The sequence below is a fragment of the Mercenaria mercenaria genome, chromosome 10 (genome assembly GCF_021730395.1).
Source record: "Mercenaria mercenaria strain notata chromosome 10, MADL_Memer_1, whole genome shotgun sequence".
NCBI lineage: Eukaryota > Metazoa > Mollusca > Bivalvia > Venerida > Veneridae > Mercenaria > Mercenaria mercenaria.
In genome coordinates, this window is record NC_069370.1 from 18,542,432 (window position 1) to 18,558,772 (window position 16,341).

General features: G+C 34.6%; 1 protein-coding gene and 1 long non-coding RNA gene across 2 annotated transcripts; both read left to right on the forward strand.

The window, feature by feature from the left end:
• Positions 1-5,924: 5,924 nt before the first annotated feature.
• LOC123559733 (tetraspanin-4-like) lies at positions 5,925-12,856 on the forward strand. Its single transcript, XM_053552398.1, has 7 exons — positions 5,925-6,257; positions 7,122-7,391; positions 8,212-8,286; positions 10,044-10,151; positions 10,738-10,929; positions 11,501-11,584; positions 12,238-12,856. Exons 1-7 carry the CDS (start codon positions 6,198-6,200, stop codon positions 12,370-12,372), a joined length of 924 nt encoding a protein of 307 aa, XP_053408373.1. The 5' UTR covers positions 5,925-6,197; the 3' UTR covers positions 12,373-12,856.
• A 1,039-nt stretch (positions 12,857-13,895) lies between these two features.
• On the forward strand, positions 13,896-15,897 carry LOC123560480 (uncharacterized). The gene is made up of 4 exons (XR_008365934.1): positions 13,896-14,305; positions 14,697-14,961; positions 15,327-15,401; positions 15,716-15,897. It is a non-coding gene; the product is annotated as an uncharacterized LOC123560480 (long non-coding RNA).
• The last annotated feature ends 444 nt before the right edge of the window (positions 15,898-16,341 follow it).

Genomic DNA, 16,341 nt, shown 5'->3' on the forward strand with positions numbered 1-16,341 from the left:
AATAAACGCTTAATTTCATAATCATTGCAACAACAAACGAAAACGTCAAAACATAAGCATACAAATACTTGTCCGTCCACAGCTAGAATATGCATATACTATCTTGTCCCTAAGTAATACTATGGAATAACCTTGACCTTGTAGAATAACCTGACCACAAAGTTTCAGATGTACTGTGGAATAATCTTGACCACCCTGACCTTGCAGCTTTCAAAGTGGTTGTAGCAACCATAAAGTATATGTACTAGACCAGAGTGCTATGGGTTTTTTTTATCTTTTAATGCTTATTCTTTTTTAATCACACTTACCATGCTAACATTCCTTTAGCCTTTTCATTTTAGCTGATGTCGGACCCAACAGTCTTTTAGAACTCTTTTTCAACATAACTAGCAAGTCGACGTGTATCCCATGTCTCTATCAGTCGAGAGATGACTTGACATTATGAGGAGAGAGAGAGAGAGAGAGAGGAGAGAGAGAGAGAGAGAGAGAGAGGGAGGGAGGGAGAGAGAGAGAGAGAGATTTTTAATACCTGCCTGCAGCCACTTATGAAGTATATACCTACCTTTCATACAGAAATACATTTTCAATTTTTATAAATTAAATATCTGACATGTGCATTGTGAATAAGTTCTTTTTCTATAATTTAATGTTGTGAGCTTGTTTTTGACCTTGTGTAACATTTTTATTACATAGTTTAAAAAAAAAGACAACAGTCTTCATCAACTCTCAAAAGCCGGAAATAATTTAGTGGTTCAAAACCTTTTCATTACCCGTCATACACCGGTCATACACTTCCGTTGCCTCGTCAGATATATACCTTATATGTAATAATATACCAAAACCTAAAATTTTAACTTTTTTAATAAAAGGGATTCACTTACAGTAAATAATGTTTTTGAATACAGGGAGCACTGGTGCACGTATTAAAACCAACAAACAGTAGGTACAGGCCAATATAAGAAAAATACTATCAGTGCAACCAAGTGCCTGTGGGTGTAGCGTCTCAAAATTCCCGCATGTACTGTACGGCGCTCCGTAAGAATCTTCGTATCGTGACATAAGCGATATACGCTTCAGTTTTTACTCTTGATTTGTTGTTGTTGTCGCGGATAAACTGGCTTAGGTACCATCTCTAGAAGTTTAAAAACGTCAGGTATAAGGCATTTGTTCGAAACCGCATGATCATATTGAAAGCTTCATGGTGGCCAACTCACGTGAATGTCAATGATAATTTTAATATGCATATATTTTGCAGATTCACGATAGCGCAAAGAAGCCATTAAAAGACAAAATGCAGTCAGACTATGCGGGTCTTAACGGCGCTGACATCATAAGTGTCGGGTGGAATGTTGTGATGATAAAGGTAATTGATATGGAAAAGTTTTGTGTGAGTAAACAATCCTGCCCAATCAACAAAAATAAAACGATAAAAGTCAGCCAAGTTCTTTACGAATAGACAGACTGGCTCCCTAACATTTGTGATGTAGAGCACCGATACTCGTGAAACCCTTTTATGGAAAGAACCAGTACTGGCGTTTTAGTTAATGGGAGACACTCAATAGCATCTCAGAAATGTCCTGTGCCTCGATATAGATTCTAACCCCAGACTCTCTGGATTAACAGTCAAGCGTAGTGACATTAGGACATCTGTTCTAAGCATCGGTCTCCTACATTTTGTATGTTGATATAACATCTGTAAGTAAGGATTGCTAGTCTGAGAATGGAGTCAATTTTTTCCAGAACAAAATATGCAATCTGCATTCATACATTGCAGGTCATGTGCTGCGGTGTTAACAACTACGATGATTTTACTGGAGCGGCAAACTGGATTACTGATTACACTTCATTATCTCCGCCAGTTACCCTGAAAACTCCGCTGGCATGTTGTGTTACCCTACCAGACACTGACGACTTTACTTGTGCTTCAACTGGAGCCACTGACTCCAACAATTATCAAAGCACTGTAAGTAGTCATTCGAAGAAACATATCTAAATTAGCTGAACCTGTTTAATATTATGAATATGAATAAGGCCTAGAAATTGTTTGTTTCCGGTATCCTACCCTTAAAAGTTGTATGTTACTAGAAACACAATGTTTTAGGCCTAAGACATTATAGATTACACTTCGAGATTACTCAGTTGGAGGCATGAAGTTACTGGAAAAAGAAAGGAGACTTTTTAAAGTATTTGTTATTGTATGTTGAAATTCTTGTTTTCAATTTTAAAAATATATACAGACAAGAAACTTAAATTAACATCGGATACACTGCAACAAATTAATATTGGCTCATGAGCTATTTCTCAGCGCATACATGCATTGGATGATAGATTTACGGTGTTTGGAACGTTGATTTCGTCTTTCAGACAAACAGAGAGATTCAGTAGTCATAGAATTGAAAGAAGACCAAAACAGAAGGCATATAATAAGAGTTTAAACTATGATGTCTTATTTTTCTCTTCAAGTGTGTTAAACCTTATTATGCTGGACACGATTGATTTTGCCTTTGCGACCAGTGTAGATCATGACCAGCCTGCACATCCGTGCAGACTGATGAAGATATGCACTGTTCGCCATTCAGTCAGTATCTTTTTGGTATGCAGTCCTTTTAACAGCTAATGGTAATGTCCAAATTGAAAGAATAGAAATTTAGCAGGGTAAGGGTAAATTCAAAATACAGTCAGACTATGTTGGTCTTAAAGGTGGTCAATCACATTTAAACAACATTTAATGACATTTTTAACTTTTTGTATATTCTGGTAGAGAATTATTTAAGGAACAAAAAGACCGATTACATAGAGTTAGATTCCTATTTGAAATGTATATTTTATTATTTTTATAAAATTTTGTAATTACTCCCCTTTAATATGAAAGTATATAAAAAGCTGGGTATTTCTTTTTATTTCGATACAATGTCTAGTTTTACATTTGCATTTGATAGACATATCAACTATTGAACAATCTGAACCAAAATGCAAGTTTTAAAGCTGTGTGTAGCTTCTGAATTCATTTATTTCCAATCTATCTTGGTTGCGCAACCAAGATAGGCAAAGGGAGGTAATAATAATTTTTCAAACTTGCGTTTCTAATGAATTCCATCTAAATACATAATTTTTAATGCAAATATTTAACAAATATATTACAATATGTCTAATATTTAAACAATTCCTTAGGCAAAGTATGTTTATCAAATTTATACTTATGATAAAATAACTCTATCTTGGTTGGGCAACCAGGATAGGAAAATGAAATTTTAAAAATACCTCCAGTGAAAATCTAATTTGTATTAAGTGGTGAACATAAATGAGTGTAAATGATCAGATGCTAAAGTTTCGAACAAATCCGTTACATGGCCAAAATCTGATTATCCACCTTTAACAGTACTTTGAAAGTAATTGAAATGTGTATTAAAGTAATTGTAATGTCTATTAAAGCAATTGTAATGTCTATTAAAGTAAGTGAGATGTATATTAAAGTAATTAAGTAATTGAAATGTATATTAAAGTAATTAAGGAACTGAAATGTATATTAAAGTAATTGAAATGTATATTGTTTTACACATAAGGGATGTTATGACAAGATATGGGACGATACACTTGAGAATTAGTACATAGCTGTAGGAGCTTTTGCCGGACTTTGCTTGATTCAGGTACTGTTTATATTTGATAACATTAATGGCTAAACTTCAGGTAGTTTCTGTCTTACAAAAATAAGGACTAAATTCGAAGACTTGACTATATTCATGTTTCAAACTGACTTTATAAAAGCAGTCTAGTTTCTGATGAAGCAAGTTTATAATTGTCTTGATTTTGTATTTATAATTTATTTTTTCTTACTTTAAACTTAACATATCTCACTGAGAAATAATGTTAATTTGCGAAGAAGCAGAAATGAGAAATAAGGTACATTATTGCTATAAAGGTATAGCAGTTAATTTAAGACTAAAGCTTTCGCGTTTGGTGGGTTCACCGGCCTTGTTGTGAGTCTTCTTATATAAGATTTTTACAGTGGTTGCAGGTACAGGTTTAGACGGTAACCAGGCTCTGCCGAGTTACCGTGTAAACAGTTACCAGAAAGCCAGATAGTCCCTTCTGAAAAATACAGCCAGTGATGGAAACTTTCTTGCATGTCGTATACAACAGCTAAAAGTAATCAACAATCAAAATTAACAATAAAACCAAAAAAAAAAACTCCATTTTTATAGTGGTGTTTTATATATTTCATTATACATCAGTTACAGTACGAGAGTCAGCTTACAGCCCGGGAGTAAGACAGAGCTTTTTAGCACTGGTGAAAACATCGGACACTCCTGTCTGGTATGCAGGAATAAAAAAATCGTATATCACTGACAATGAAGTGGTTATTAATTTCCATAAACACATTTTTTTAGCTGTTATTGGAAATGTTTGCCCTCGTTATCCTGTGCTCGGGAGGGAAGAACAAGGACAACAAAGTGAGACATGATGAAAGACATGAAAGATCGCCTCAACACATTGACAAGAGAAAGGAAGCTCTACGATTTTGAAACAGAACAGAATTTTATATTATTGTCCTTATCTACAAAGTAACAAAGAACCGATTCTGCATAGATGCTATTAAATATCATAATTAGTAAATTTCAATTTCAAAAAGACAAAGAGGTCTTTTCAGAGTACCGTGTACATAATAAAACTTTATTGTCAAGATCTATAAATAATTCGCTTCAACACATCACACACAGGGTGTTCAAAATCACCCTTTCAGCTGGGCGCTATTCAATCTTATGTAATTTATACTCTATGGCTACCTTCTTAATTTTTGCTGATGATGTTGTTGTTGTTGTTGTTGTTGTTAAAATCGTAAGAATTAATGTGACATAAAAGGTTCTAAAAGAACTACATTCGATAAGTTTTAAGTGCTTTTTTAGAATTAAAATGTAAGCATCTTTATATGTATCATTTGCTTGTTTGTTTTGGGTTCAACGCCATTTTTCAACAGAATTTCATTTATTTAATGGTGAACATTTAACTAACCATCATTCAAAGATTCTGTACCAGTACACACTTGTTCTCCACAAGTAACTATCAAGTTCTCCATATGAATAAGGGGTGAAAGACAAATGGTTTCAGACACAATGTCGTTTAATAAATCGTCACGGAGAACATACACCTCGCGGGGAAATGAACTCACAACCCAACCGTGAGATCCGTTGCGCCCTTCTTTTATTGAGCTAAGCGGACGGGCTAATTTTTTTATTGTATTAATTTTTGTTTACAAGAAATGCACATAATTTATATTATCAAGCTGGCAGAGTCCGGACATAGGCATCGTACAATGGAACGAACTCGGCCACTGACATCTCATTACCTTATCACTGACTTGAGAAACCAATTTAGTGCAAAAAATAATGTTCGAGTTTCAAGTTGATGTGACTTAAAAGTCCAACAAAACAAAAGAACGACTATATCACACATTCGTCAAATTACTACTTAACATAAAAATCCAGCTCGCGAGACGTTGAAATTTGATTTGGTTCTAGACAAAACAATTATTGTAATCGATAATATGTAGAACCAAATCAAATTTCAGCGTCTCGCGAGCTGGATTTTTATGTTCCGCAGTAAAATGACGAATTTAGTATTATCTTTTAATTTTAGGGATTTTTAAGTCCAATTCAGATAACTAAATTACGCGCTGTGTATTGCTCAAAAGAAATACTGTAGCGTAAATTGTTTGTTAGGTTGTAGGGGTTAGTTTAATTAATTAAAATACTATTATTTGTTATTTGAAAGAATATAAGAATTTACTTTACCGACTCTCGTACGTAATGAATTCGCAATTATCTCCCTTCAAAATTGTAAAAAAAAATGGAAAACGTGATACAATTTACATATTATGACTAAAAATAAATCTCTAACAGGGTATATATAATTACCCCTAAGCAAATTGTCCGATCTTTCGTTTGAATAGATGACATTCAATGTTTAAACTAAAAATCTTAACTTATAATTGCACCAAGGTTTAAACTTATAAAAATATGCGTACTTTTAATACTTTGTGAAATTGACACTAGGGATTAATAAAAGAAATAGAAGAAGTAGACAGTACATCTTACATTATTGAAGAAGTGGTATAAATCAAAAATCTAGAGTTTGAGATTGTTTACATACAGTTTTAAGAATTTTAAGGAATTTAATGAGGATAAGTACCAAAACAACAAATGGGTTGTTGTTCGGCTTTGGCAAAGGTTTTCCTTGTTGCTGTTAATATATTTTTTCTGGTAAGTACGAGAGTTGATGTTGTTTATTTGTCTTTCATTTTTGACTATGTCAGGCTATTGCAAAATAAATGTCATTTTTGTGTATAGTATAATACTTTCAAAAGTAAAACAAATACGCATATTTAAAAGTACTCGCCACGGCAGTGGTAATTAGTTGTATATCTATTCACTTCAGATTACAGGAATAAAACGGAACAAAACATAATTTTATTTCAGTAACAGAAAAAAAAACCTTCAGTTCAGATTTCAGATTTAATGGTAGACCTATATCCCTCAGATCAGATGTAATGGTATATTCCTCAGTTCGTATTTAATAGTATATCCACCAGTTCAGATTTAATTGTATAACCATCAAGTTCAGATTTGATTATACATCCCTTAGTTCAGGTTTAATGTTATATCCCTCACTTTAGATTTAATAGTATATCCATCAAATGGTTCACCCCTCAGTTAAGAATTCGTATACGCATCAGTTTAGATTGACTGTTCTTGCCTACCTCGCTCAAACCAAAACCCATTGTTGCTTCCGTGTGATTTGAGCCGCACCATGAAAAAACCAACATAGTGCGTTTGCGACCAGCATGGTTCCAGCCAGGATCCATGCTGTTCGCTAATGGTTTCTCTAATTGCAATAGGCTTTGAAAGCGAACAGCACGGATGCGCAGTCTGGTCTGCATCCATGCTGGTCGCAAAGCCACTATGTTGATTTTCTCATGGCGCGGCTCATTTATGTTTGATAAAATCGTACAAAAATCTGTATTTATTTTGAAACAAAATCAGTTAGCCGTACAGTTTAAACATCCTTCCCGACCAAAAGATTATATTTGTCGTCTGCGTGTCTCTTAACTATTTATTTTGTTACAGGTGATCGGCCTTGCGTTTTTCGCTCTTGGCCTTTTCGTTAGGTTTGGCTCCAGTGTCATCAACGATTATGTAGATTCTGCAAAAAAATCGATAGAAGATTCAGTTAGTGGTATTTCTACATTTGGCACAATTGACCTGTCAAGTTTTGATGTAACTGAGATGCTACGTGGTGTGGCCCTGGGTCTCATTTTCACAGGCTTGTTTCTGGCTATCATCACGTTCCTCGGGTGCTGTGGAGGATGCTGCAATGTGAAATGCATGCTCATCACGGTAGATATTTATGTAGTCTAGATTTATATAATCCATTTCACATGAATTTAATTTATGCAAGTGTACAGTAGACATACACATATATTATAACTGTTTGAAAAGATAATTTAGAAACAAAATAAAAACATACATTTATGCAAAAAAGAATTGTCTTACAAACTGATGTCATAAATACGAAGGTGAATATGTACGCATAAAATCTGTGGTAAAATGAAAAAGAGAACACGACTTAACGACAGCAAAACATAAAACCATTGGATAGTAGCAATATTATATCAAGATACTTGCTAAAACTATGCATATGAAGAATTAAAAGATAAAACTAATTTTGACAGATCGTGAAAACTAATGACAACATTTGACAGGTGGGAAATGACTCGTGACTTAATTAAAAGTCTGCTGATATTTCTCTCTTTCAGTTCGATTACTCAAAAAGACACTTCCATACTGTAGTTTATAACTCAAAAACTAAAATAATAAAAGAAATGACTGTTCACTTACTGTCGTTTTCTCTATCCAAGTCCTGTAAGAATTGCTCTTGTTTCAATCACCTGACACTAATCAGAGCCATTCGCAATGCTTAATTTGTCATATATATTGAGGATTTATCTAATAAGCACATAAATTGGTTATAAAATTTTGATACCTATGTGTATTACAATATATCCATGGCGTTTACTTAAAGATACATTGTATATAGAGTAGCCATGTGTAATCTTCTTCATATGACACGAAATTACGACAGTTTTATTACGAAGTCTCAATAATGTTCTAAATTCAAGTTCAGTTTAAAATTTCATGTGTTATATTCAATCTTCAGTACATCGTTATATGCTGTGTACTTCTGGTCGGACAGGCAGTTGTTGTTGGAATATTGTATGGATCGCCAGATACGGTAATATATAATATACCTAGGAATTTTCTGTCTAAAATACAACATGTGTTTTACAAACGAATAGAAAACCCTGCATTTTAACTCCATATTGGATACGGCTGAACTGTCTGCTTTGGTCGTGACGTCAAATATGACGTGAGAAATGATGTTACATAGGTGACTAAACGTTTCATGCGTCAAAACATTCAGCGTTTCAAACTTTCTGTCTAAAACTGTAGCCCGTTTTGGCGACGTAGGTAGAGGTAATTTAATCAAAGGATCATTTAAACAGTTTCTTTATCTGCAATGAAGCAGTCGGCTCTGGTGTTGTTGTTGTTTTTTTTCTTTAGGCCGGAATCACATTCGGCGCAAGCGCGTGGGATCCAATTCCTTCAAAATACATTTAAGTCGAATACAACATTGTAGTTCTAATGTATCTTATCATACTGTTTTTTTTTCTACAACTGTTTTATGTGGTGTCCCTAAGTCGAATAAATCTGCTCAGAATCAAATAATTCATTTCGATTGATGGGTTTTATTTCTTGTAGGCCTACATTGCCATGGGGTAGATAGTGGCAGATCAACCACACTAGATTCTATTTCTGTTAAGAAAACACTTTTTCTTCAAGAGGTGGTTCTACTAAGTTTACTATAGGGTGTCTGGTAAATATCTGTGTCACGTAATACTGTAACCCCATGATGAATGCCAGAGTTATTGACTATAAACAACCCTTTGACCTTCATGTGTGACCATGACCTTTAAGCTAGGGTTCTGGATCTTAAGCACGACACTTCGTCTCATAATGGAAACATTTTTGTGCCAAATTATTCCAAAATCCATAATGATTGATGAATGGCAAATTTATTGCTCTGACACGCAGTCTGGCGGACGGACGGACTCATTCAGGGGGGACAAGTTATTGATATATCAAATGGAAGCGTTATGTTTTGATACATGTAGATTGTGGGCCTAAAAAGCCGCACATGCGTTATAAATCACCAGCTATTACTTATATTTGCGTGAATACTTTTTGAAGGAAGTTCTGTAGATAACTATCAATACATTAAGTTGTTACTTTTGTGTTTAAAACTCAAGCAAGGGTAAATCTTTAAATTTCCTTTTATGTATGAACTAATTTGTATAATCTAAAAATCGGTTTACTTAATTATATTTGCTTTGTGTGTTTTATTATATCTTCAATAGAAATGGAAACGTTTCAGAGTGATTGCAAACATTTACCTTTATGGATATATAATATCGGACTATTCCACAATCGAAAAACGAAGACGGAAGTTAAAAAACGTCACATTTGTTTGAAAACATGATTTGGCATGTTGAAAGCGTCATGGTGGCTAACCCCACGTGACTTTTCGGTATCGTACGTGAAAAAAAGGCTTGGTTCAGATAACATTTTTGCTTAATTACATGACGGGTTTTTATAAGATAAAAAGCGTCAAAGACTGGAAAACGAGTGCTTTCTTCGGCACAAAGCATCTGCCGCACACTCAGTTCTTTCTTCGAGCACTTCGCCCAAATCCCAGTGTGCACTTTATCTACACATTTAATGCGTGAGAAAAACAATTTGGGCTAAGTGTTTGAGAAAAAACAATGGGAAACGTGTGGCAGACGTTTGGTGCCGAAGAAAGCAGTCGTTTTTATATCTTATGTGCTTTTTATATTATCAAAATCCGTCAAGTACTGCGGAATATATAAGCAAAATTGTTATTTCCCCGTGTGTCAATGTCAATGATAATTATAATATGCATATATTTTGCAGATTCACGATAGCGCAAAGAAGCCATTAAAAGACAAAATACAGTCAGACTATGCTGGTCTTAACGGCACTGATATCATAAGTGTCGGGTGGAATGTTGTGATGATAAAGGTAGGCATAATTCTTATCATAACAATGCACAAAATGTAAGAGACCGATGCTTAGAACAGATGTTCTAATGTCAATACGCTTCACTGTTAATCCAGAGAGTCTGGGGTTAGAATCTTTGTCGAGGCACATGAAATTTCAGAGATACTCGTGGGTGTCTCTCACTAACTAAGAGGCCAGTACTGGTTCTTTCCATAAAAGGGTTTCACGTGTATCGGTGCTCTACATTGCACATGTTAGGGAACCAGTCTGTCTATTCGCAAAGAGCTTGGCTGAGTTTTATCGTTTTTTGTTGATTGAGCAGGATTGTTTACTCAGACAAAACCTCTTCAGATCTGTATGGAGATCCTTTGGAAGCATGCAAAATGATAGCAGACTCTGTTTGACTGAGCCTGTTCATTAGAGGTAATGAGAGGTAATGGTAAGTGCAACTCCACTCACGCCCCTAGCACCGGCATAAGCGGAACTCTAATACATAGATATTGAATGGGCTCCATGATCTATGGTATAACAACTGTAAGTATGGATTGCTAGAAATTGAGTCAATTTTTCCAGAACAAAATATGCATATTGCAATCCTACATTGTAGGTCAAGTGCTGTGGTGTTAACAACTACGATGATTTTACTGGAGCAGCAAACTGGATATATGATTACACTTCATTATCTCCACCAGTTACCCTGAAAACTCCGCTGGCATGTTGCATGACCCTGCCAGACTCTGACGACTTTACATGTGCTTCAATAACTGGAGCCACAGACTCCAACAATTATCAAAGCACTGTAAGTTTCAATAATAAAGAAGTCATTCGAAGAAACATATCTAAAGTAGCTTAAACTGTTTAATACTATGAATATAAATAAGACTTTATACTTCGAGATTACTCAGTTGGAGGCATGAAGTTACTTGAAAGAGAAAGAATACTTTTTAAAGTATTTGTAATTCTGTGTTGAAATCCTTTTTTTCAATTTTAAAAAGATATACAGACGAGAAACTTTAATTTAACATCTGATACACTGCAACAAATTAATATTGGCTCATGAGCCATTTCTCAGCGGATACATACATGTTTGGGACGTTGAATCCATCTTCCAGATTTATCTAGTCCTAGAATTGAAAGAAGACCAAAACAGATGACATAATATAATAAGAGTTTAAACTATGATGTCATATTTTTCTCTTTAAGTGTGTTAATTCAAAATACTGTCAGACTATGTTGGTCTTAACGATATATTGAAAGTAAATGTTAAAGTAATTGTAATGTATATTAAGGTAATTGAAATGTATATTAAAGTAATTAAGTAATTGTAATGTATATTAAAGTAATTGAAGTGTATATATTTTACATATAAGGGATGTTATGACAAGATTTGGGACGACACACTTGGGAATTTGTCCATAGCTGTAGGAGCTTTGGCCGGAATTTGTTTGATGCAGGTATTTTCTATGTTAAAAAATTAATGACTAGACCGAAGACTTCATTTTACTCATGTTTCAAACTGACTTTATAGAAAATTCTTGTTTCTGACGAAGCAAGTTTATAATTATCTTGATTTTAAATTTATAATTTGTGTTTAATTTCCTTCCTCAAATTTAACATATCACATTGAGAAGTTATTTGCGAAGAAGCAAAAATGAGAAATAAGGTACATTATTGCCATAATGTATAGCAGTTAATTTAAGACTAAAGCTATTGCATAAAATGGAACTATCCAGTTCAAAGGTAAATGTTTAGACGGTAACGAGGCTCTGTCGAGTTACCGTGTAAACAGTTACAGAGAGCAAAATACTCCCTTCTGAAAAATACAACCAGTGATTGAAACTTTCTTGCATGTCGTATACAACAACTAAAAGTAATCAACAATTAAAAGTAAGAATAAAATCAAACAAACTCCTTTATATAGTGTTGTTTTATAAATTTCATTATACATCAGTTACAGTACGAGAGTTATCTTACAGCCCGGGAGTAAGACAGAGCTTTTTAGCACTGATAAAAACATCGGACACTCCTGTATGGTATGCAGGAATAAAAAAAATCGTATATCACTGACAATGGAGTGGTTATTAATTTCTATAAACATTTTTTTCAGCTGTTATTGGTAATGTTTGCCCTCGTTATCCTGTGCTCGGGTGGGAAGAACAAAGACAACAAAGTGAGACCTGATGAAAGACATGAAAGATCGCCTCAACACATTGACAAGAGAAAGGAAGCTCTACGATTTTGAAACAGAACAGAATTTTCTATTATTGTTTAAGGTCCTTATCTACAAAGTAACAAAGAACCGATTCTGCGTAGATGCTATTAAATATCATAATTAGTAAATTTCAATTTCAAAAAGACAAAGAGGTCTTTTCAGAGTACAGTGTACATAATAAAACTTTATTGTCAAGATTTATAAATAATTCGCTTCAACACATTTAAGCAGGTATGGTGTTCAAAATCACCCTTTCATTGAACCGCATTTAAGTTTCAATATAAAAATCCAGGTTGTAAGTTTTATTTCCATACCAAGTATTTAGTACACGGTAATTGCTGGGCGCTATACCATCTTATGTAATTTATACTCTATGGCTGCCTTCTTAATTTTTGTTGATGTTGTTGTTGTTGTTGTTAAAATCGTAAGAATTAATGTGACATAAAAAGGTACTAAATGAACTACATTCGATAAGTTTTAAGTGCTTTTTAAAATTAAAATGTAAGCATCTTTATATGTATCATTTGCTTGTTTGTTTTGGGTTCAACGCCATTTTTCAACAGAATTTCATTTATTTAATGGTGAACATTTAAACTAAGCATCATTCCTAGATTCTGTACCAGTACAAACCTGTTCTCCACAAGTAACTATCAAGTTCTCCATATGAATAAGAGGTGAAAGACAAATGGTTTCAGACACAATGTCGTTTATCAAATCGTCACGGAGATCATACGCCTCGCGGGGAAATGAACTCACAACCCAACCGTGAGATCCGTGGCGCCCTTCTTTTATTGAGCTAAGCGGACGGGCTATTTTTTTAATGTATTAAGATATATTAATGTGCAGCTGTCTTCATTAAAACGGCACAAGTTTACAAGAAATGCACATAATTTATATTATCAAGGTGGCAGAGTCCGGACATAAATTGAAACGGACATTGCGCTGTCATTTGTGACAACATACTAGTAACTGGACTAAATTCAATGGCATCGTACAATGGAACGAACTCGGCCACTGACATTTCATTACCTTATCATTGACTTGAGAAACCAATTTAGTGCAAAAAATAATGTTCGAGTTTCAAGTTGATGTGACTTAAAAGTCCAACAAAACAAAAGAACGACTATATCACACGCTGACACATACCTGAAGAAGACGCAGAAATGAAATCTAAAGTCGCAAGATACAACCTAAAAAAACAGAGATATATCATCAACCCCGTCGAAAGAAAATCGTTTATTCATGAGATTCATAGGAGATATGGTCATGTGCAAGGGAGAGCTGTTGCTAGCTCTAGTCCCAATCCGTGACCTAGTTACCTCCCCTGGCGGTCAATCCTAGTGCCATAATACCATCGCATATGAAGTCCAAACACTTTGGAATATATTACTTCATGAATAACAAATCTGCTTTAAGATTATGAGACCATATTTCTTGTACTTATCATATGTGTGGAGGGAGAGAGGCGGGGGTGGGGGGGGGGCGGAAGTTGGGTAGGTCGCGGTGGTGGCGGGGGAGAGATATCTAATACCTATGCGCTATCGTGATAGGTCTTGTTTAAGGTACACTGTTTAAAATCATGTCTTCTTTTTCAAGTTGTGTGATCAGGCACGTATGGCGGTGAATATTTTAAGATTTAGAAATAAAAATACGAGACAAATATTAACTATTAACCAAATACAGTTAAAAATATTTATTTGTGTATAAGAAACCATTCATTGTTTCCTAGTTAAAAACAATGGGTCAATTAACAAAACGCTCACTGGTCAATTACAACAATTACTGTAATCGATATGCAGAACCAAATCAGATTTCAACGTCTCAAGTGCTGGATTTTTATGTTCCGCAATACTTTGTGAAAAATTCTGTTTTCTGTTTTGCGTTGAAAGTTGTTCAATAAAAAATGGGGACTGTATCTAATTTATTACGGATGGTTGTTGTCATTGTGAACTGTCTGTTTATGGTAAGTTATTTAAACGATCTTTCTTTCAGACATTTCAAGTAATATTTAGATTTCTCTCGTGTTTTTTCTTATGATGATCGTACTTCAACTTCTACAGTTCTACTTTGTTTCTTAAACTAGCAGTTTTTTTGTTGTTGTTGCATTTTCAAATAATCAAAATGGAATAGTAACTAATCTAGGGAAGATATATAACTGATCGATCACTAGAATATGATATACAAATGTATATCAAATATATAAATTTCGCATTATTTCTCAACGAAACCGTTAAACATTATGGTTTATCTTGGAAATTCAGACAGTCTGTGATGTGAATTCTGCACAAGAAATCGTTGATTTTGTATTTATTTACATTCGTTTCTGTTGAAATGCTTTGTGTCTTTGTATACAGATCACTGGACTCGCTTTCTTCGCCGGGGGGACTGTTTCTGCGATTCGGAGATTCCGTACTCGACGGTGCTGTAAGTGGTGCCGAGTCGTCTCTGGAGACGTCCTTGTCCAGTGCTGGCTTTGGCACAGTAGATATTAATTTAGAATTGTCTTCGATGCTTTTTGCACTGGCCTTGGTCTTTACTTTCGTAGGACTGGCGATAATTATCATCACCATGATGGGTTGCTGCGGTGCGTGTTGCAAGATCAAATGCATGCTCATTTTTGTAAGTAACTCTGCCTCAAAGTCTATTTTTAAAAAAAAAAAGTTTTATTAAACAAGAGAGAGTATTTTCGTAAGATAAAATCTTTTCAACCATTATAGCATTTTACTTTAAGCAATTTTTGGTGAGATATGATTCATATTTTGAACAGTTATAAACAAAAAGCTTCGACTTAAGTGGAATATAGTCTAAAGTAGAGTCATCATACGGGTTTCATCTTTAATAGAATTCCGCTTAAGCCGGTGTTAGGGGGGTTGGGGGGGCATAATGGGTATGCACTTTTTATAACCTCTCATGAACAGACTTAATCAAACCGAGTCTGCTAGTATGTTACTTAGTAGCGGACTTACTTCAAAAATCTGTTTCAGTATGTTGTTGTGTGTTCCATCTTGTTGATCGGCCAGGCAGTGACAGTGGGCATAGTCTATGGCTCGCCTAAAACAGTAAGTTTGCCTTGTCTGTTGGGCTTATTGTACAGTTCTCGAATTAATTCCTTATATGATTTTCTTTTCTAGTGCCACACTATAACGTTTTACACTATGAGGTAAACTTTGTGACGTACAAACAGTGATGTTGCAAAATAACACGTAATATTAAGTCTTCTTTCGTGTTTATCAGGAAAGCAAATGGGTCGTGTTAGAATAAACAATTATAGTAATCTATGCTATGGAAAAGGTTTTCGTTATATATAGAATGATATTAAAGATATGTGCTCTTTTATGTTAACAGTAAAAAATGTACTATGTATATTTATCAGATTAAAGATCCTTTGAAGACAAGTCTAAAGAACAACATTCAGTCGGACTATGGCGGTTTAAATGGTACAAACCTAGTATCCCAGGGCTGGAATGTCATCATGCAAAAGGTAATAGCGTCTACGTAAAACACATTTTACCTAGGATGAGGACCAAACAAAGGAATTTCCAGCCTCTTTGACCTTGTAACTTACTTATAGGAAGTGGATCCGTGATGACACTCGGCAATTTCCGCCTGATTACGTTTTCTCGTTAGGCGATTCGGCATTCTTCGGACTTAAATAAAGCTCAACACAAACATTGTTTTCCGGAATAAAACGGAGAATGCCGGAATCGCGCGATGAGAATATGTAATTTGCCGATTGTCATTACGCGTACACTACCTTAACAAGAAACCATTTTCAGTAATGAATTGTGTATTTATCAAGATATTTATAAAGAGTATTTATTCTTTCTGTTTAAGGATATTACTGGAGTCAAATGTTAAGGGACCGTGGCATAGTATACTCCGCTACCCAAGCTTGGACTGCCGGGCTTGTCTATTGACAACCCGCTTACTGTCTCATGACGATAAGATAAAATATTCTTCCTTTCAAAACTAATATTGCTAAGTTTTCTTGGAGTAACA

What these genes read in the sequence shown, in the direction of transcription:
- LOC123559733 (XM_053552398.1), top strand. Translation starts at nt 6,198, where the DNA reads ATGGGTTGTTGTTCGGCTTTGGCAAAGGTTTTCCTTGTTGCTGTTAAT. An exon ending in TGTATGGATCGCCAGATACG is followed by an intron (nt 8,287 to 10,043) that starts GTAATATATAAT and finishes TATATTTTGCAG; the next exon opens with ATTCACGATAGCGCAAAGAA. An exon ending in CCAACAATTATCAAAGCACT is followed by an intron (nt 10,930 to 11,500) that starts GTAAGTTTCAAT and finishes TTTACATATAAG; the next exon opens with GGATGTTATGACAAGATTTG.